The sequence below is a fragment of the Rhinolophus ferrumequinum genome, chromosome 5, assembly GCF_004115265.2.
Source record: "Rhinolophus ferrumequinum isolate MPI-CBG mRhiFer1 chromosome 5, mRhiFer1_v1.p, whole genome shotgun sequence".
Taxonomy (NCBI): Eukaryota; Metazoa; Chordata; class Mammalia; order Chiroptera; family Rhinolophidae; genus Rhinolophus; species Rhinolophus ferrumequinum.
In genome coordinates, this window is record NC_046288.1 from 34009907 (window position 1) to 34031280 (window position 21374).

The following is a 21374-nucleotide window of genomic DNA, read 5'->3' on the forward strand; positions in this document are numbered from 1 at the left end:
CATAGGTTAGCAGGATTTGATATATCCACTCTCGGCTGCTATTCAGTGTGCGCACCTAAAACTCAGTGAGTACAGTACACTTTCCTGTGGGACAGGATCATCTCACTTGAGCCACTGTCTCCTCATTACCTGAGAAGGCCCTCTTTCACTTCTGCACCGTGTGTTGCTGAAACACATCCAAGCCTGTTCTGTGTTGGGAATGTCTTCATACTACGTATCACCTGTGCTGCTCAATTCAGTCTGTTATGGAGGGTGATGTACGGTTTACGTTCCACAGAAAAGGATCCCTGTGAAACAGAAAAGTGCTGCAGGGCAGATTGGTAATGGGAATAATGCCAGCTCATAATAATTGGAATAGGTGTGCGGTTGAAGGTCAAAAACATCAAACCTAAATCATTCAAATAAAAGAGTACATAGGATCAAAATAAGATCAGGATCTGGGCAAAATCAGAAATATCAAAGAAGAGGTGGTACCAGGGACATGGCGAATCACAGTTCAATAAATCTTTGCATGGACCACTCTTAATGACACTTATCATTTATCCTCTCATGTTACATTTGTACACAGGTGCAATCTTTTTATCTTGATTTAAGAGGCCTGAGAACCTTGACAATAGTTTCTATATCTTTAGAGTGATCTTCCTTGCCTCTCACCTAACCTGGCACTGAGCACTGAACTTTTACTGGAGTAGGTGTTCAATAAATATTGAAGACTAGAGAACTCAAATAATGAGTAAATCCCTTCTCCAGTTTATCCATGTCCTTGTCCCACGGGCATGTTTGTCATTGACCAAGTGCCTGTGTGGCTGGGCAGTTCTAGGACCACAGATCTGTTGATAGGTTAGTTAGAAATCTGCTTGCCGTACTTTTTCTGGGAGAGTTCAAAAAGTCTTCCTTCTGCCTGCCTCCCTTGCAGGTCACCCCTTTTGCTGTAATATATCATGTGGAAAGCTCTAAACTGAGTAAGAACCTATGAGGTCTGACAATTAAGTTCATGAATTAATCCTAGAAAAAGTGCTACATACCTCACTGCTGAATATCACTACAGTCATACTCCCCTTGGGAAGTACTCCTCTTGGGAAGCTACGCACTGACGCACTGACGCCAGCGCCTAGTCCACACTTCAAAGCAATTTTGGAACACTTTTCCTGGAATGGCCATCAGAGCTGTTGTCATATTACACTTGATGTCCTGAATGTCATCAAAATGTCTTCTTTTCAATATTTCCTTTATCTTCGGGTAAAGAAAGAAGTCACTGAGGGCCAGATCAGGTGAGTAGGGAGGGTGTTCCGATACAGTTATTTGTTTACTGGCTAAAAACTCCCTCACAGACAAATCTCCCTGTGAGCTGGTGCATTGTCGTGATGCAAGAGCCATGAATTGTTGGTGAAAAGTTCAGGTCGTCCAACTTTTTCATGCAGCCTTTTCAATACTTCCAAATAGTAAACTTGGTTAACTGTTTTGTCTAGTTGGTACAAATTCATAATGAATAATCCCTCTGATATCAAAAAAGGTTAGCAACATCGTTGCAACTGCAACAAGTTCATGAACTTAATTGTCTGACATCGTATCCATGTGTTATTTTCCCATAATGTGACTTTCAAAATGTACTCCCTCAGAAAATGTTAAAATTATATTTCTGGTACTTTATATAACTGAGGAAAAGGCTGAATTTAAGGAACTGTAGTTTGAAGGAAAAAATTTCTGGTGGTCTATTTCTTCACATAGAGATAGAAAAATGAATTTAAGTCAAGAGAAAAATCTTCCAATTTTAGTCTTAGTAAGGTTAAAATGATCACGTTTCATGTATTCCTGTCTTTCTTTCCTCTCTTCCTTTCTTCACTTCCCCTAGATTCTTGCTAAATCCTTCTTAATATTATTCATTTTCTTGAGTAGGTTAAATGCTGATCTGGGTTTGCTCTGAGTCTCACTTTGTCACTTGCATCACACATTTTTTTCCCTCCTGAATTTTTGAGCCTTCTTGGGGGAGGCGTGGGGGTAGCCTTCAGCTTGCTTGGGAAACAGTTTCCAGAGCACTTTCCCCTCTTGCTGAACAGCAGTAATCCTGTCTGTAGCCTCTGGCTTGCATCCCATAGGGCAGGTTATGGAGACTTTTTTCCAGTACCTATAAAATAGCCTGGTGTTTTAAGAACTCTGGAATGGTGATCTGAAGTGAAAGCTTTCCCCTAAGGGAGAGATTTGGAAGAGGCTCTAGGATAGAGTGAGTGGGGCAGGAAGGGCATTATTGGAAATGTCCCCAGAGAATAGGGTTGAAACAAAGGAAAGTGAAGGCTGGGTGGAGCTCAGGGCAGCATGAGGAAGCCTAGCTTTCAGGAAACAGCCTTGCCTGGCTGGAGGACCTCCTTTGCCTGCAGAGGAGGCAGCATCTTATACAATGAGCGTTCCAGCAAGTCAAGGCAAGTCCCAAGATCTTCCCTGGAGTGAGGAAAACACTTGAGCCTTTTGGCTGACGCCAGGTTGTTTGACAGTTTTATGTAGGCTTATTACAGCCAGCATTTGGGGGACCGTTTCATCCATGACCTCCCAAAAGCTATCCCTTCAAATTAGCATTTGGATCTCTGCCCAGCCTTGCCAACCAGTCAGGGAGGCAAGCCTGAAATATATTTTCCTAAAGAGCTTTTCCCCTGTTCTTTTCCCCACAAATTAGCTTGTGAAAGGGAGGGGAAAGGACCATTAATTCCGTTCTTTTCCTCTGCACTAATTTAATCCTAGTACCAGATAATGTCATGTCTGAAAAGATAATGCTTGAAGATTAACTAAAAAAGGAAGTGGCAGGTGGTAACGCCCTCGTGCCTGCATGGAATTGAGGCTAAAAGAAGAACTAATTTTTGTGTGTGAAGGAAGAAATGAATATTGAATTCTGCAGCCTTTTTCTTCTCAACAGAGAGGATGTAATTATAATATGCCCTGAACATTCCCCGATATTTAGTATTCTATAACTTCATACCGGAACAAATTACATGAAGAAAAATTATTTTGTTGTTCTGTCAGTAAAGCCAGGCAAATACTTTATGACCTTATCTTTCCTTTGGACTTATGTCAACAGCCAAGCTGTCTTGTTAGTTGGTTATACAGAAGAATATATTTGAGATATCTGCAGAATGCGCTTTTTGCCCAGTGTCAAAAGCTCATGTTTTCAAAAACTATTAATGAGGTTAAAATGACACAGCTAAAACCAGCACGTGTGGGAGCATTTTATTTTATAGCTATTATTCCTTGATTTTACAAAGCTTTTTGCTGCTACAGTGTTTATAAAAAATAAGGCTTTTGTAAATGGGTATATAGAACACTGAAGTTATATACAGAGGGTGCCAATAATGTATACACATTTTAAGAAAGGGAAAACTGTATTAAAATTGTAATACTCAATATATACCAATAACAAAAGATGCATACAAGTCACGTTTGACATCTGCAGTTACAAGAGGTGCTCAAAGAAGTTACCATCAGTGTCCAGATACTTCTGATTATGGCGAACACTGTTTGGTAGACTTCCGTGGCGAGCGTGTAAACTGTTCCAACACCACAGCAGAAGCAGCAGGACGTGTTGCTGTGCGAGGCCTCCCGGATCTTCCCTTGTGCACCTCACACACAGCACCGTGTGTCTCAGACTTACCACGAATGCGTGCAATTGTTAGGTGTGTTGGAGGTTCTGTTGCATATTCATGTCTCCATTGTCATTGTACTTCACAATGTTTTCGAATTTCAAATATGACTTCAAAATGGTCTTGTGCTCATTGAACAACAACCATGCTTCTGCCATTTTCTTTGACTGTCCTACCTGGTATATGGTGACGCTAGCATTCATTTGATTAATGACATCTTTTGAGCGAACGTCATACTACACATTGCTACCATAATTCAGTTCAACTTCGAAAAGTAATTCATAGATAACGTCTCTTAAAATGTGTATACATTTTTTGGCACTCCGGGTGTATATCAGTATGTGCTAACCCCCTTGGTCTCTAGTCTCCCTTTGGTGAGAGAGTTGTCATGTTTTAGGGATTGGAGTAGGAGGTGAAAATGGAAGGGTTTTATGTGACTTTTCCCTAGTGAAAGGTGGGAGTAATTCCTTCCCTCTGTGCATTTTGGGTTACCATCTGATGCTTCTTCTGCAGCTTTGACATCAAGCTATGCAGTCTTCCTGCGGAATGTTCTTTGTTATTCCCATAATTCTTCAGTTTATTTTGAAGAGGGAATCCCCTGCTTAATTTTATTTCTCTTGAGTTAAATAATAGATTCACATCATCACAGAGTTTGAAGGTACTGAAGAGATTAACTAATACAACCCTCTCATTTTACAGATGAAAAAATTTTGATGATTGACAGATTACTATAATTGATTTTTGTGGCCTCTCTCTCTGAAAGGTGGTGTGTTTGCAAATGTTTAAGAAATGACAGTGTTTTATTAATAGTAAAAAACCCAATCTCTTGTTTTAATGTAATGAAATGCCTAGAAACAATCTTAGAAACAATCTCCTAATTTTTAATAGAATAAAGAAGTTCACGTCAAGTTGTTTTATATGTAGTCTTCAAATTTTACTTTACTTAATGTAGTATATAAATGATTCATTAGATATTTTAAACAGTAATTTGCTCTCTGATGACAAAAATAAAAATATGTTTATTGGTGAAATTTTTGAAAATAGAAAAGTATACAAAAGCAGAGAAAAAAATCCACTAGTCATTCCAAAAATCTAAAAACCGCTATTATTGTTCTTTCAGTTTTCTGGGGTGGGTGTGGCAGTGGACATGGAGAGATAGATAGATAGAGGTATATGTTTTTACATAATTGTAATTATACCATGTGTACAATTTATATCTTGCCTTTTTTATATAGCATTATGGTGTAAATAGTTCCCTAGCAGCACACTTTTGGAGAGAGAACATGATTTCCTATTATTAGGCATTTAGGTAGCTTCCAGTTTTCACTAAAATATTTCCAATTTTGCCATAAAGAACAATGAGATGGAAATCCTGGTATTTAAACTGTTTTGTGTATAATTGATTATTTTCTTCAGATAACTTCTTAAAAGAGAAATTAGTAGATCAAAGCATCTAAAGATTTTGAGCATTGAAGATGTGATATCTGTGGTCATTAGTAAATCAATTTTAAATTGTCTGTGTCTGATGATAAACCCAGTGGAAATATCATGAATAGTACAGTCCCTGCCTTGCTGAGTTATTCCAGGTGCCTTAGTGAGGAAGACTCTGTGTAGGAGAATCTCACTGCGCGCTGAAGCTTCACTAACACTTAGCTACTATGAATTTTAAACTCTTCCCGTACCTTTCATTAAATATTACCCAATTTTTATTTTAATTAATATTTCTTTGCAATTAAGGAAATTGAATATTCTATAAGCTTATTGCCATTTTTTCCATTGAGACTTTTTTTCTTATTGCTTGTGGGTGCTTTTATATACTATAGGTTAGTTCTAATTAATATAATTTGCAATTTTTCAATCAATTTGTCATTTGCCTTTTTATTTTGTTTGTGATGTATTTTTGACAGACTTAAAATTTTAAACTCATCAGAGTCTATTGATTTTCCTCTTATAATTTCTTCCTTTGCTTTTATGCTTAGGCTTTTTCAAAGCAGAAAGGTCAATTGCCCCTATCTTTTATTAGCCAGTAGTTTATTAGCAAGTTATGGTCTTGCCCACTTACATGCTGTACTAAATTTGAAATTTTGTATTTAGTTATGGCAGAAGTAAAAATTGATGGGAGAGGACTTGGCCTTGGTATGCTGTCCATTCCTACAATCACAGTTGGCACATAGGTGTGAAAAGAGGGAGGAAGGCCATGGACTTCAGGCAGTGGAAACTGATTAGAGAGTCTAGCACTTTCTACTTGCCAGCTCCACCCCCCTCCACCCCCCCCCCCCCCCGCCATTTTACCCCTTAACAAGCTGGCTCTTTAACAAGCTACCTCATTTAATCCTTATAATAACCCAGTGAAGGGGACGTTTGTGATACCATTTCAGTTTTTTTAGGAAGCTGGATTTAGAAAGATTAAGTCACTCACCCATTGTTCCCAAAGCAGGGAGGGCTGGGCTGGGATTCTGGGATTTGAGAACATGCAAACATCCCAGGAAATCTTCTGTTTTTTCGACTCGGTGGGTACTTGCTTGTGCTCCCAGTAAGTCAACCTAGAGGAAAGGAATCTTCATGAGAGTAAGGTGAGGACTTGGTTTCCAAATAATTAAATGACTGTGACTACCTATTATTATCATTGTTACAATAATAGTCCGCATCGTTATTAATTCCAAAATGTCAGACTTGACATACTTGCAACCTGGCAGCAATTTGTAGACTAAAGGGATACTGACTTGTTTAGGAAAGACAGAGTTCTTTTGTGTTTGAGAGAGATGAATGATTAGTCTGGATGCTGTTTTGTGGAGAAGCAAGAGGACTTTATGTTCTATTCTTCTCAGTGACACAATTATAATCCCTAGACTATATTAGGTGATTGTTTACCTGGTATGTCTGACGTTTTTAATAGAAGTCTATAATGATTTGTGCTGAATCAGATATTATCATATACTCTACTTAATAGAGGCAAAGGAAAGCAGGTTCCAATATTTAAGAAAATGTGATAGGAGGAAACCTTATTCATTAAGCTAATTTTTCCCCTACATTTTGTAACAGGCCACCGTTATTCCATTCTGTCATTGAGAATGTAACATATTTTGACAGCGACTTCCCTAAGCAATCAACATATTGTAGCTTTTTTCATTCAGGATTAACCCTCGCTTAACTCTACATCACATCTGAGAGTGGCTCATTTAGAGAGTTTTGGTACTCAGTAAATCATCGGCTAACTCCAAACGTGGGTCTGTTGGATCACTGATGCACTACTGACTTTGGGAAAGTTGTACCCCAGCCTAAAGTGGACTAGGAATATTCTCTGTGCTTAGATGGGCATTCTCACTGGGAATGAGCTGACTGCTGTTTGTGGGAGGACTGGGTGGAGCAGATGCCTCCTGCTGGTTAGGACCCCGACCCGACATCATTGGAAAGGGGGTGTGTGGAGGGAGGGAGGGATAGAGGGAGAAAGAATATGGATGAACATAGGAACTAAACAGAGTAGAAAGTACAGGCAAAAAAAAAAAAAAAAGAAGAAGAAAGAAGAAGAAAAGAAAGAAACAGAATCAGAGTGAGAGCTATTGAAAACAATATCACCATTATAGAGAATGCAGTACATGTATGTGTATGTGTTTTACTTTGAGCTTTATAGAATTTTTTAAATGATGAGACGGGGATAATTTTTATTTTCTTTTTGTACTTTTCTGAAATTTTCAAATATAAATCTTAGGGATAATGAAAAGAAAATAAAAGCCAGTTTTTAAATTGGTTTAAGACTTGGAACATTGCAAACCTTGGTCTCAATGTTGCAAACCTACAGACTTCTTCCACTTTTCCTGAGCTCCATCCTTCGTTTAAGAGGTGGGTTTCTTGTTGGCCAAGTGAAAGCCTGTATTCTAGCTATAACCTTCTTTTTCTTTTTTTTTTTTTTTCTCCTAACACCCAGCACGGGACAGAGTGGTCCTCCTCCCCATGTAGTGTGTGCTCCTGCACTCATGGTGAAGTCCGATGCACCCCCAAACCATGCCCACCGCTGTTGTGTGAACACCAGGAGCTGGAATTCATCCCTGAAGGAAGCTGCTGCCCCATCTGTGTGGGCCCTGGAAGTGAGTATGAGATTGTATGTTTGCGTTTGAGATTCACCTGGTGACATCCCAACTCTTCTATTTCCTGTTCTGTGTGGTTCAAAGATCCCTAACCCAATTCCTTATTGGAATAAGATTTAGCCTTGCACTTGGCAGAAAGCGATGCTGCAGACAGTGAGGTTGGAACAAATCTTTAAGCTCCATTCCAAACTTGGGATTCTGTGAGTCTCTGATTGATCTATTTTGCCTTGGCCAGATGCATCCCCCTGCATTCATAGCTTCTGAGAAGGAAAGGGAGGAGGGACAAGATCCTTTGATATGATTCCATAAGGCCGAAGCAGTTTCTCCTGCCTCTTGGCGGAGAGAAAAACGAACAAATCACTTCTCCATGTAGAATTGCTGGCACTAATTCTGCTGGCTGGTGTTTGGGATGACATAGCATCTTTCTCCAGGACACACAGAGCAGGAAGCAGGTATTTCATCTGTCTTTATTGCATCTTCGAGGTGGAGATTATGCCTGCCTGCAAACCCAGGTATGGTTCAGCAAGCCAGAGGCACACCTCCAGGCCCTTTCCTTGGAGTTCACATCTGGTCCAAGTACCCCTTTTATTACATTTTACAGATCTATGTCCCCTTCCATTTTTATAACTAAGTATAAAATACTTCACAATGCATTATGTTCTCTCCTGGCATATAATAGCTAAAATTATTCTTCTATTTAATGGCACCTAAAAGCTACAGTCTATTCTTGCCTTTTCCCTTTAAAAAGAGACCCCTGGTTTCTTTGAGATCCCCAGTTATTCCATTTCTGTCAATCCTTTATCCTGGATACCATTCCAGAGATTTAAATTGCTGAGGACATGATGAAAGTAGAATGCTTGCCTCATGCATTTCAGATGTCACCTACCAGAAAAAGACTGGCAGCTGCTTTGGGCCTAATAACCCTGCAAGTGAAAATAGTTGAACAACAGAGTTTAGAGGTTGGATGGGGAGTGAGCTGTCTGAGTTGGTGGGATCCTTTCTTACTTGTTAGGAGGCTCTCTTGCTGGCCCTCACTGAGAAAAACACATTGGAAGCATTTTTCCTGGACAGACTGGAGAGTCAGCCAGGACCAACTCCATAACTCAGTGGGTGCAAACTGAAAGTGCAGGGCCCCTTGTACAAAAAACAGGGTTGAGGGGGAATGTATTTTCTTTTCTTCTGGGGTCCTTCTCAGCCTGTGATGTTTTTAATTTGCTATTTAAGGTCACACTCCCTCAGGTATGGGGATACTTGCTGGGTGGGTGGAGAGCCCCATAGGCTCCCCAGGCCCCACCCTGCTACTTTGTACTCAGGGCACATGCACTCTGCTGGCACAGCACCCAGGTCCTCACCATGGATGGAGGGTGTGGGTTTGGGAGCCGGAGGCTGAAAACCCATCCCAGGAAAACAAGGAGGCAGCAGGAGGTGGCCCTAAACCCCCAATACATGCTTCATTGTCTCACTGGACTTCCTTTACAAAACTCAGAGCGTTATTAAGAACTCCATCCAGTAACTGCAAAGCTTTAACCCCCAAGTATGGGGCCCCCTACTTTTCACTTGACCCTTGACTATGGGGCCCTGTGTGACTGCACTGGCCCATCCATGCAGACAGCCCTGAGATCAGCAAGTACAACACCCCCCAACCGCCCCCCAGTAATCCTTATTTCTCTGACCTTCCAGAACCATGTTCCTACGGAGGCCGTGTGTTTCAGGATGGGGACGACTGGCCATTGAGTCGATGTGCCAAATGCGTGTGTAGAAATGGGGCCACCCAGTGCTTTGCAGCTCAGTGTCAGCCTCTGTTTTGTAACCAGGTAAGGAAGACAGCCTCAGAATGGATCCTTCACAGATCCTTCACTTCACTGTATAGGACTTGGAGTCCCTTGTGAGATAATATCAAGCAGGCCTGGAAGTCTAGGAACAGGAAGCAAAGGCTGTTTTTTCTTACACTTTTGGAGACCACCGCTGACACATTTCTTTTACCCTGAGAAGCCATAGACAGGTCTAATTACCAGCCATTTAGGCTAATCGTTGCATTATGAGACTGAGTCTTGAGGGTACACACAAAGAAGCCACCCTCTCCAGATGCAGATGTCCCCAAAATGTCAAACTCAACATCTGGAAACATCAGTAATATTGATCAGGTTTGTTACTGTTTGTCAATACAGAAATATATGCTGCTTTTTGAAGATTATTCAGACACAGTATTTAATTTTTATAAGATAATGATTCAATTTTCAAAGGTTTTTCTCTGGGTCGGTTTAAAATAATGGGATCTTGTTCATTTAAAGCTGATCTGATTTTCAAAACAGTCGGCTCCACACAAATTTAGAGAAGAAAATCAATTGCAAATAAATGTGGTATAGATGATGGTTTATAGTTTTTTACTCTTCCAGAGGTTCCTATGGAGGTTTCTTGACAGATAACCATGAAAGGATTTTGCCTCCAGTTGAAAAATAGCTCATTTTTGATCTAAGGAAAAGCTGGAAGTCAACATTCAGTTGATACTGAGCAGTATTTTGTGTCAAATAAAACAAAATCAATAACATGGCATATTGAGACAATTGGGCAATATTTTTATAGGCAGACAAAAGGCAATTAGACAAGAAATGCTAAATGCCAAATAAAGGGAAAATGTATCGAGTTGAAAGGCTAGATTGTATTGGATTCTAACCTACCCGCAGTACACCAACTACCGCACTCATGTCGCATCTCCCAATTCATCACAAAGTCTTGTCCTAGAGTTAAGGTTACAAATGAGCTTCTTGGTGGAATTGCACGATATCTGACATTTGGAGGACACTGTAGTGTTGGGGTATTTTCACTTAGGCATTCCAGGCTTCAGTCCCCTCATATATGAATGGGAATGAAGCAGTTTATCACTATTACAATAAAGGAGGTGGGAGGAGGGATTGAGGGAACACCCCATTGTGACCCTTCTGCTTTAAATCTTTGAATACTTAATCATGGACTGTATGTTAGGGGGTTAGATATTGGAATAATTGAAAGTTCTAATTCCAGTTTTTAAAAACATTAAATATAAATTCTGGCTTCAAACACTTATAGTCTGCATTGTTTAATTTGAAAAGATATAATTTGGTACCGTACTTTAGAGCTTAAATGATATGGAAGCATTCTGAAGTCTTGGGTATAGATTGATTTTAACCACTCTTGCATCAGTAAGTCTATATTTTTGCCACAACATATTTTTTCTAAAAACCAACTATCAGATTATTTAGAACCATTTTTTAGATTCAATATCAGTATTAAGTATTGCATGTTCTGAAGATGTACAGAGATGCATCATCAGATGCATCATCAAGAGTAGAATTGGTGCTTTTGATGGAAACATTATCACCACCAACAACTACTATCACCACATTTTGGGTATTTATTATGCACCAATCATTAACTTTAAGAGCTTTCTACTTCTCATAACCATAACAGCCCTATGAGGTAAGACTTACTATCATGCTATTTTATAGTAAATAAAACTGAGGTATAGAGGGGTTAAGTAACTTGCTCAAGGTACTACCGTTAAGAAGTGTCAGTGATTCTAACCTAGGCAGTTCTATATCACAACATCAACTGACCACACCTGACTCATGTTTTTAACCATTATGGTATATTCCCTCCCAAAATGATGAGTTTCATAGCATTTATGTATAATAATAATCACAATAACAATAGTTGCTAACATCATTGAGAACTATTGTATGTTATATGTACTAACTCATTAAATACTAAAAAAAACACAAGTTCATCAGAAGAAATATATTTCTAGATCTTGAGCTCTAGAAAAATTTGATTTGCAATATGCGTATTTTTATTATGAAAGGAATCTATACCCATTAAGGAAAGTTTAGAAAAGCAGAAAAGAAAATGATCATCCTTATTTCCATCACTCGAAAAGATCACATAGAATTTTTTTTGTAATTTGTTTCAATTTTTTTGTAGGCACATGTGGATATATTTGTTTGCATAGTTATCACATTTTAGGAACTGATGATAATCCCTGATGAAAGGAGAAACCCCTTATGTCCAAATAAGTTGTTCGCTTAATGAAGGATGTAAATATTGAAATTCCTTGCTCTCAACGTTTGCCCAGATGCCTTGTGAAAAGATCTCTCACCCATCCACTTTTTTGTAGGCTTGTTAATTGCCCTGTTCAATCTGATGAGAGTTGTTCTGATGGTATTACCACCACTTTTTTTTTTATTAGTTTCATGTGTACAAAACACTGTAATAGTTAGACATTTATCATTTATACCCCTCACAAAGTGATGACCCCCATTCCCCAATCTACTACCCCTCTGACATCGCATATAGCTGTTACATACCACCACTTTTTTTTTAGTACTGTAATTGTCCGATTACCAATATTGATTAATCTGAGGTTGTTGAACTTGACCTTCAGGTATATTTTTTTAAAAAGATAGATTCATATGCCTTGTGAGCCACTAAGTGTTTGATAATTATTTTCTTGTTGCCCATATTCATGAAAGATAATTTTGAGGGGTCTAAAATTGGGGGCAATTATAATCTCTTTCCATGTTAATCCTATAGTCTCCTTTCCATTGCATTCTGGAACTTAGTGCCATGGAGAACTCTGAGGTCTGTCTACTTTCTATTCCATTATATTCAGCTACTTTTACTCTGTTGGATTCTTGCAGGATGTTTCTTTATCTTTATAATTTGAACATTTTTCTGGCTATTGCTAGGTGAGGTGTCTTTTCACATATTTTTCCTAGAATATTGTGAAGCCCTTTGAATCTGTATTCCAGTTTTTGAAGTGTTTTCTTTGGTTGTGGCTTTGAGTAATCATATCCGTTCCAATTATTCTCATTTCTCCAGAAACAGCTATGATTCTTAGATGGCTCCCTCCATTCTCCCTCATTATCAATCATGTTCTCTCTCATCATTTTTCACTTTTTGTCTTTCCTCTTCATTTTGGAGAGATCCTCTTGAGTTTGTATTTACTGCCTGCAATATTGATTTTAATTTGAAAATTTCACATGAATTTTCTTTTAATTCTTCCTTATTTCTCCTATCATTAGCTCATCTATTTTTTTCTCCCAATGCTTATTCTTTCTTTACTGCTTCCTGCTTCTATTTAATAAAGACTGCATTTTCTTATATCTTCCTGAAGTAGTAAAATGGCTTTTAAATCTTTTCTTTTAGATCTTGTAGTATGTTGTATTCAGAAATCTGCTGTTTCTCTGAATTTTCAGAATGCTATTCCTTTCACTTGTTCTTTAGGGTTTTCCCCCAAGTTCCTTTCTTTCTCTTTGCTTATCCTTGATCAAAAGAAATCTATTCATAGCCACTGCTTGAAAGCTGCAAGGATAAGAGGCCTGCCCTTGGCTAATTCCCCTTGTTGGATCCTTAGCCAGATGCTAAGAAATGTGCATGTCCTCCTAGTCCCAGGGTCTGGAAGGTTTTCATGTAGTGTAGCGCTGTTTTGCTGAGATCAGATATTTTCCTATCCCCACTGCCCAACTTGCTTACTTTCCGAATACATGAAACAAAAATTATAATCCCAGGTTTACAGCACTACAAAGCACTCTTTCTATCTCTCTCAGTAACTGTGCTAAAAATTTACATTTAATATGTCTTCCTCACCTCACTCCTACTTTTTATCATTCCCTCTACCTCCCCCAACACACGTATTTCCCACTTGTTTTTCTTTTCTTTTTTTTTTCCATTTTAACATTATGAGCTCTGATTTGATTTAGAAAGAAAGATATTGAGGAAGGTGAAAAGTGAGGGCTAGCCCTCTGACTGCCTCAAACAACAGTGTCCACACACTAGAGGGATAAAAGACCATGTTGTGTTCAATATAGGAAGGCAGAAAGTTGGGAAGAAATGGTGGTTCTGATTTCTATTTAGGTTTACAAAGCAAAGGAAGGCCACAGAATGTCTTATTGTTGGTGGGATTTCCTCTTGGCAATGGCAGGAAGTTGGCTGTTATACTTTTTGGAGGTGAAAGTTTCATCTTTTTCTACATCTTCAGAGGTAACATTGTGGGAAGATATTTTGTCAAGAGCTGTTAGCCATACTACACTATAAACTTGATTAAGTATTTTTTTTTAAGGAATATGGAAAACCATAACTAAATATATCCTAAATAGTAGTTTGACCCAAAATTATAAGACATTAATCATATACATATATAGTATATTTTGTATTGGACTCCTGTGATTACTGAAGGTTGGCACACTTTTTCCAGATAGTGAATATTTTTAGCTTTGTGTGCCATACTGAACTCTGCCATTGAAGCACAAAACCAACCCTAGATAATACGTAAATGAATGGATATGGCTGTGTTCCAATAAAGCTTAACTTACAAAAACAGGTGGTGGGCCTGATTTGGCTCACTGTCCATAGTTTCCTGGCCCGTGTATTAGACAGTAAGTTTGAAAGAGCAAATCTATGTAGACCAGAATGATAGGATTCAGGTGTATGATAGCAAAAAAAGTGAGCGTTAAAAAAGTCATTCTCATTTCTCTGACCCACCTTACTACTCACCTTCTTATTTGTATCTCTAATCCTGTTTATAAAGCACCAGCTGAGATGGAATCTCCATTCTGAATCATGTAGTTCTGTCATATCCTGGGATATTTTCTCTCCAAATGCTTTTCCTTTCTGCCCTTGTTGGTCTATACTTGTGGAGAAAGCTTCTGTTTCTGTCAACAAATTATATAATTAGGTATTGCCAATAAGAATTTGAAAGCTTGTAGTTTCCTTGTACCGATTTCTATATCAGTAATTCCTCTCTCCCCGACACTCTCTAGTTGACTCTGCTACTATACTAGGGTTTAATCCAGGTTAGTTAAGATAGATTGATATTAACTATTTCTGTTCAAGATTTATGAGCATGACATTTGTTTCCTGTTTACTTAACATTGTATAAGTTCATTTGTTTAGTTTAATAAAGTTACAAAAGTGTGACACCAGATATACTTTTATGTAACTTCCTCGCTGAAATTTCATTAAAGAGTTCTGGGGTCAGTAAATACTCAATGATTTCAATACATGTCCAATTTTCACATACTCTATTAAACATCTGTGGTCATAATATTTTGCATATAGAATCATAATGCATTAAAATAACCTAAAACTGAGAAAAGAGTTGTCAATTGAATTACAGCGTTTCAGGTGTTTGAAATAAATCCCTACTAGATAGTAATACATTAATCTAACTGATTATATAATATAACTGGGTTAAAAAACTACTAAAGTATGACTGGAACTTTCCATGAAAAATTAAGGTTATTTGACCCTCCTCCTCCCCTAGTATGTTGGCCTTTTTTCCTGCAGAATGAATACCAAAGCAACCATGATAATAAAACCTCATTTTGTACTTCTCGTAAGAGAAGGAAGAGACCTGTTACAGAGGTATTCTCTATATAAGCTCTGTGACTTCTTAGTCATTGAGACTTGGTTTATTCTAACCCTCCATTCCCTGCCTTTAATATGTCTACCTTCTCGCCCTTCAAGAGGGTTATAGTGATAAGTCAAAGTGAGAAGCTGACTCTTTGGCATTAATGTGGAGACTTTGCCGTGAAAATGCTTCTTAGGGCAGCAGAGACGAATGGTTCAATATTCTGGGGTGGGGTAAGGGTTTTAGAGGTGAATAAGCACTGGCTTATTCCCAGATATCTAGAGGTATTGTTTTTTTCATGTTAAGAACCTCCCTAACGCGTATATATATATATATATATATATACACACACACACACACACACACACACATATATAAATAAATGTATGGATTCATATAAAGATGCAAAAGAATAGTGAAGTTACTTATTAAGGGTGGGATATCTTCACTTTGAATTTAGAGCTAAGTTGGCAGGAGTATAAATAAATGTTCTTAGGTGTTGGTAAGGTTGGTGCTCTGAGTTCCTGCTGCCAACCATTTACCGTTACCAAGTGTGTGGCCTTGGGCAAGTCATACTCCCTCTAGTCTTTACTTTGCTTGTTTGTAAAGCAGTGATGAGAGCATCTACTGCAGAGGAGCGTAGAAAGCACTTACAACAGTGCCTGGCAAACACTGAGTACTATTACTATTGTTATTGTTATTTGTGCGTTTGTTCTTAGAAGAGGATGGGACTTGATGAATGTGCAGGTTTCTTAATGGTGACACTGATCTTGGAAGTCCTAATTCTTATCAAAGCACCAGGTGACTAATAGATACTGTTTACGGATGCTTTAGGCACATGATTGAGTTGGCTATAAATGAAATTTTCCTACTTTTGTGAATTTTATTGCTATCTTCTTTTAATGGATTGTTCCTTTTTGGGTGTTCAGGATGAAACTTTAGTCCGAGTCCCTGGAAAGTGTTGCCCACAGTGCTCTTCCCGATTGTGCTCCGCAGCCAGCCACGTGTATGAGGTAACCTTCGATGTACTCCATGTTAGACATACATTCTCGCACATCTGCTCTCCACTCTTCGACTACTGTACCTCCTGCCCTCATGTCTGACTCTTTGCAAGGATTAGTAACTCAGTGCATAAACAGCTTTTCTTTCATTCTCTAAAATGAAATCCTTTATGAAAAAATTAAACCATAGGGGATTAGAAATATAAAGGAATGTGCTGGCCAGCAGCACCTGGCTGTCGAACCTTGGTGAATTGACTGTGCATACATCTTGAAAGGGAAAAAAAGACAATCATTGGCTACACTTAGATTGGAGGCTCTGGGGATGTCTATCTGTTTTGGTTGGATTTTATGCACTGATATCCAGAGACAACGTCCCGTTGTCTTACACTCGGGGAGGCAAGGGGGTGGTAGGCGAGAAAGGGAAGGGAGGCGAGAGGCTGGTGGTGGTAGATTCCATAAACTCCAAAGTACGAGTGGGGCAGTCCAGATAACTGCCTAATAGATAGTAGGGACCAAATAGAAACCAGTTCAACAAAGAGAATGAATCAGTGAATATTCTGTCTCAGGAGTGTACAGCTGAGCCAAGAGAAGGTCACGTTATCCAAAAGCAAAGGACATATTAAAAATAAACGCAACTATTTCTCGTTTGCCAGCCACTCTAAAAAAGACGAAATAGAAATTGGGATTATGATTCTCAGTAGAGAATCTGGAACCGAGTATTAGGGGATGAGTGTCACAAATTCTAAATGGATACATGAAATCTGAATAAAAATAACTAATTGGAAAAGTATTTTTCCATATACTAGATCGGTGCTGTCTGATACAATCGCTACATATGTACTAGATTAATTTCTCATGAATGAGATAGCCTGTGTCTGTTATGATGTTTTTGGCTGCAAATAACAGAAATACATAGCTAAAACGACAACATTTATTATCTCATCTAACAGGAAGTCCAAAGATAGGGCAGTTGCAGGGTTGATCAATTCAGTTCTAAGTGATGTTATCAAAGATCTAAGCTCTTTTGATCTTTGCACCCTGCCATCCTCAACATGTGGCACTTACGTCTGCCCTATCTCCTCCTGTCCCCAAGATGGCTTTCTCAGCTCCACGCAGCTCATCCTCACACAATGCTTACTACAGGTTGGTGGAAGAAATGGGTAGGCTTTTCTTTTATGGAGAGAAGAGTCTTTTTCTCGACCTCCACTGCTCTAGCAAACTTCCCTGAGGTCCCCTCGGTTAGAATTGGGACAATATTGTGCCCTAGCTACAAGGGAAGCTGGGAAAATGAGTATGAGGCAGGAGAGCTGGGTCTCCTGACAAGGAAGAAAAGCTGAAGAATGACCATTGATTATCCAACAAACAGTAACTTCCTTTTCATCTCCATGTTTCAGGGCTTCTAAATGCCTAGCATAGGGCAGGCCCTCGACACATCTGTGGGATGAATAGAATTGAGTGAAAATTAATCCAAAGTCTCCTTTAGACATTTATTTACTTTGTTCTTAGAGGCTGTTGCTACCTAAATGATATCATTTCTCAGGAGTACATTCAATGTGGCTCAATTAAAAATTGTAATAAAAATTCATGTGTCTTATGTACCTGTGTTTTTATTTGATATATGTGATATTTGATTTTCCACTTTTGTTTCCCCTTCTTTACTCAGCATGGTGAACAGTGGAATGAAAATGCCTGTACCACATGTATGTGTGACCGGGGTGAGGTCCGGTGCCACACACAGGCCTGCCCTCCATTAAGATGTGAAAAGGTATTAGGGAGTATTTTAAAGTTTTATTCTGTGTCATTTAAGAAATATATTTCTTAGTCCAGTGTGTTCTTCGAGGGAATCAAAGTTTTACAATGTCTAGAATATTCGATAAAGATGTGAGAGATCTGCTTTCCAGGAAAGAGGGCTGAGGTTGAGGGGAACTTGCCTCAGCTGGGTTAGGTCGGGGAAAGAAGACGCGTTCTTGTGTTGTTGTTTGGTGTCCTCCTGCAGCACTGGTTCGAACGTTTTCACGCTCTCCTGAGCACTACCCTCCACCCACTATTCTCTCTGTTTCCTCAGGGTCAGAGAAGGGCTCGGCGTCATGACAAATGCTGTGAGGAATGTGTGTCTCTTGCCGGAAGCTGCTCATCCAATGGGATTGTACGGTACCAGGATGAAATGTGGAAAGGTTTGGCCTGTGAGTTCTGCATGTGTGACCATGGCCAAGTGACCTGCCAGACTGCAGAGTGTGCCAAAGTGGAGTGTGCCCAGGTAAGAAGCCAAGGCATTTCCACTTGCACTGGAATAGCTCTCTCCAAAGGGATAGGTGGTCCCTCACCTGTTCCTTCTTGGCAGCAAAGAGGACCACCAGGTTGACTGCTCACTTTTCAAGGAACCTCCTAGCACAGAGATTCTGTGGTGTAAAGTAGATATCACTATTTGTTCAGACTGGCTTGGAACAGCCACCGGGAGCTTTTAGCTCTCAGTGCATCTGGTCAGATTGAAAGCCCTGAGCCAGAGACGTGGAAGGGAAGGACATGATATGGGACATTAGTCTATCAGTCGGCGCAGCTGGACCTCGTGGCTGGTGGCCTGCCCAGCTGGCTACAGTTGTGAATCAGAGGTCTGCAGGTGCTTCAGTGGCCCAGCTTCTGTTGCAGACCCCACTGACAGCATTTAAGCAGAAAAGAGAGCCAGCACCTAGGGGCTGCTCCTGTGGATCAAGAAAGACAATAAAATGTTTTTGTTTTTATTTTGTTTTTTGTTTTGAAGAGAGAGAGCGGGGGGACCTCACAAATAATTAACTCTGTTGGCCCCTGTTTACTTCTGCTGCCTGCAGAATTTCTAGAAGCGGCTAACAAAGTAGCCTCTGTTTGGACTATAGTATTTTGTAGGGAAATTGCTTACTTTTTTTTTCCTTTTTGAACTCAGTTTTGACCCACTGCTAAACAAATTGCTTTTAAAGTTGTCTCCTTCTCTCCTGCTGCACCCATCCGCCCCACCAATTTCCCTCAGGGTTGTGAACTTGAGTAGACGAGGGAAATTTGGAAGATCTGAGGTTCTGGATGTCTGTGAAGGCATTTTTCTTTTTAGTTCTTCTCCCCCACATCTCAACTCCTCTTAACACTGAGCCTAAGGAGGAACAACCTTTCAAACAAGGCTGTCAATGACAGCCTATTTTTCATTTTGCCTCCTACATCTAAGTCCTGGCAGAGCTGAGACATATTTAAGTATAAAGGGTCTTGCTTCTTGCAGATTTATTTCCCCCCACACGCCTTTTCATTTTTTTCTTTCTTTATGTCAGGGGAGTGAGAATGGTTGGATGAAGATGAGAAAAACCCTAATCAGGGCCCTTTTCTTTCTCCTTCTCTCTTCGGCTGAGGCTGGGCTTCCTGGCCTCGGCAGTCTGCCCAGAGGATGCTGGGTTATTTTCCAAGGTTTTAAATTCTCTAAGATCCTTGGGTTTTGTGGAAAATGCGGGAAGAGATGATCCTAGTAGCATGGGTACTTTAGCCCCCTATTTTGTCAGGTTCGATCCAAGAGTCTCACAGAAAATAATTTGACCCGCGATCCTCAATGTCAGTGTCTTTCCTAGTTCCTGCCTTGTCCTCCAGGACCTCTACCGGTGGCAGCATGAGCCAGGTCTTCTTCTCTGTTCTTAGGGGAAATAGGGAGCAACTACTGAAGTAAGTGGACAGGGCCTCTGTACTCCTCAAGTCACCCCATAGCTCTCCCATCTCATCCCTTTCGAGTTCTGTCTGCCACCCCCACCCCATCTTCTCCTTTATGAATTGAGGAGTCCTAATGCCGTTAGCCTGTTTCTTCAGATCTTAAATCAACTAAATTGCTTTATTGCAGATGATCTCCATGTTCACAAATTTTGTTTAAGGCACTGGCTTCTAAACGAGAAGTGAAATTTTAACCAAAATTGAATCTGACAAAAATATCCCTTAACCTTCTTTCTATGCCATACTTCTGTAAATAATGACCTTGGAAAAGCATGGTGTACTTCCTAACTTCCTAACTTCTGCTTAGCTTGGAGATTCAAGAAGAATAAGATCCGCATTCTGATCTCAAGAGTTCCCAAGCTTGGGGGGAAGTCAGATACATAAACAGAAATTATAATATGTGGTGGCACCAACAATGACAGGAGTATGAATTAAATGCATTAGAAACACCTGGAGAAAATGACTCCATCTGCCAAGGGGAGCGCTGAAAATATGCTACTTAGTATTTCCTTCAATTCTACCCCACTTTTTGCCTTTTCTAAAATTAGATTTCTAACCTTGGATACCAAGGGTGGATTAGGTCTAAATGTGTGCATATCCACAAAGATGCAAAAAAGTAACCTAGAAGAAGAGGCAAAATAGTGTGGTTTCACCATTGTAATAATTATTACGCTGGTTATCAACAACAATATTCTGAATAGCATTGAAGTCAGCACACAATTTTTCTTTAAAAAGGAGAAAATGGTAGGACTCTTGTCTTTGATATATCAAAACAAACCAGGCATTGAAACATAAAGAAATCAACAGTAGAGGAGCACAATATGATGATTTTCATTTTTCTATAGTTTCAGTTATCTTTGAAGATGAATTCCGATGAAGAAGTCAAATTACCTATTTTAAAAAGGACCTAACAATCATATAGAGGCATAAAATGGTGGGGGAATTGAAACTGGTAGCGAAATGCATGGACACTGGTGGGCATGTCATAAATGTGGGTGCCTTTGACTCCTCCAGTGGAGGAAAATCCCCTCAGAAGAGTGTTCCTTTGCCGGTGGGCAAGTGTGTGCATCATAGAGTCTTTCGTCTGCTGGGTGGATGTAGCTGTGATTCAGTGGGGAGGGGTTAGCAGATTCCATCTGGCCTATGCTGCAGAATCCCCTTAAACAGAAAAGAATTAGGTTTGTTTCACAAAGCAATTTTTCTCAAAGCAAAAATCAAACGCTAATTGGAGCAAGCTCCACCCCGCAACGAACTCATGCAGTTTGGGGCACCCAACCTTCTTCTATAAACAGCAAATCTATTTAGAACTTCCTACCTCACTAAAACTGAACTCTTGCTTCCCGGGAGCAGAGCTGGCTGTGATTTACAGTAGCGTTTGAAGACTCAGAACAGCCACCTTCTTAGCTTTATTGGGGTGATGCAGGCTCCATTTCCATTTTTGTCTGTATGTGTTGTAGCAGGCACTCAAGAATCTCTCATGCGTTTTGTCTTTAATAGAAGTACACATATGGTACTCTGTCTCATTTCAAAACATTGTTTTAAGCGACCTAGATTACATGCCTAT

General features: G+C 39.5%; 1 protein-coding gene across 1 annotated transcript in view; it reads left to right on the forward strand.

The window, feature by feature from the left end:
- The window catches only part of FRAS1 (Fraser extracellular matrix complex subunit 1), a 421740-nt gene that overhangs the window by 169953 nt on the left and 230413 nt on the right, over positions 1–21374 (forward strand). The window contains exons 5-9 of the mRNA XM_033106538.1: positions 7552–7711; positions 9392–9525; positions 16025–16108; positions 17760–17861; positions 18162–18353. Of these exons, the coding sequence (XP_032962429.1) occupies positions 7552–7711; positions 9392–9525; positions 16025–16108; positions 17760–17861; positions 18162–18353 (672 nt within the window). The remainder of the gene's footprint in view (positions 1–7551; positions 7712–9391; positions 9526–16024; positions 16109–17759; positions 17862–18161; positions 18354–21374) is intronic.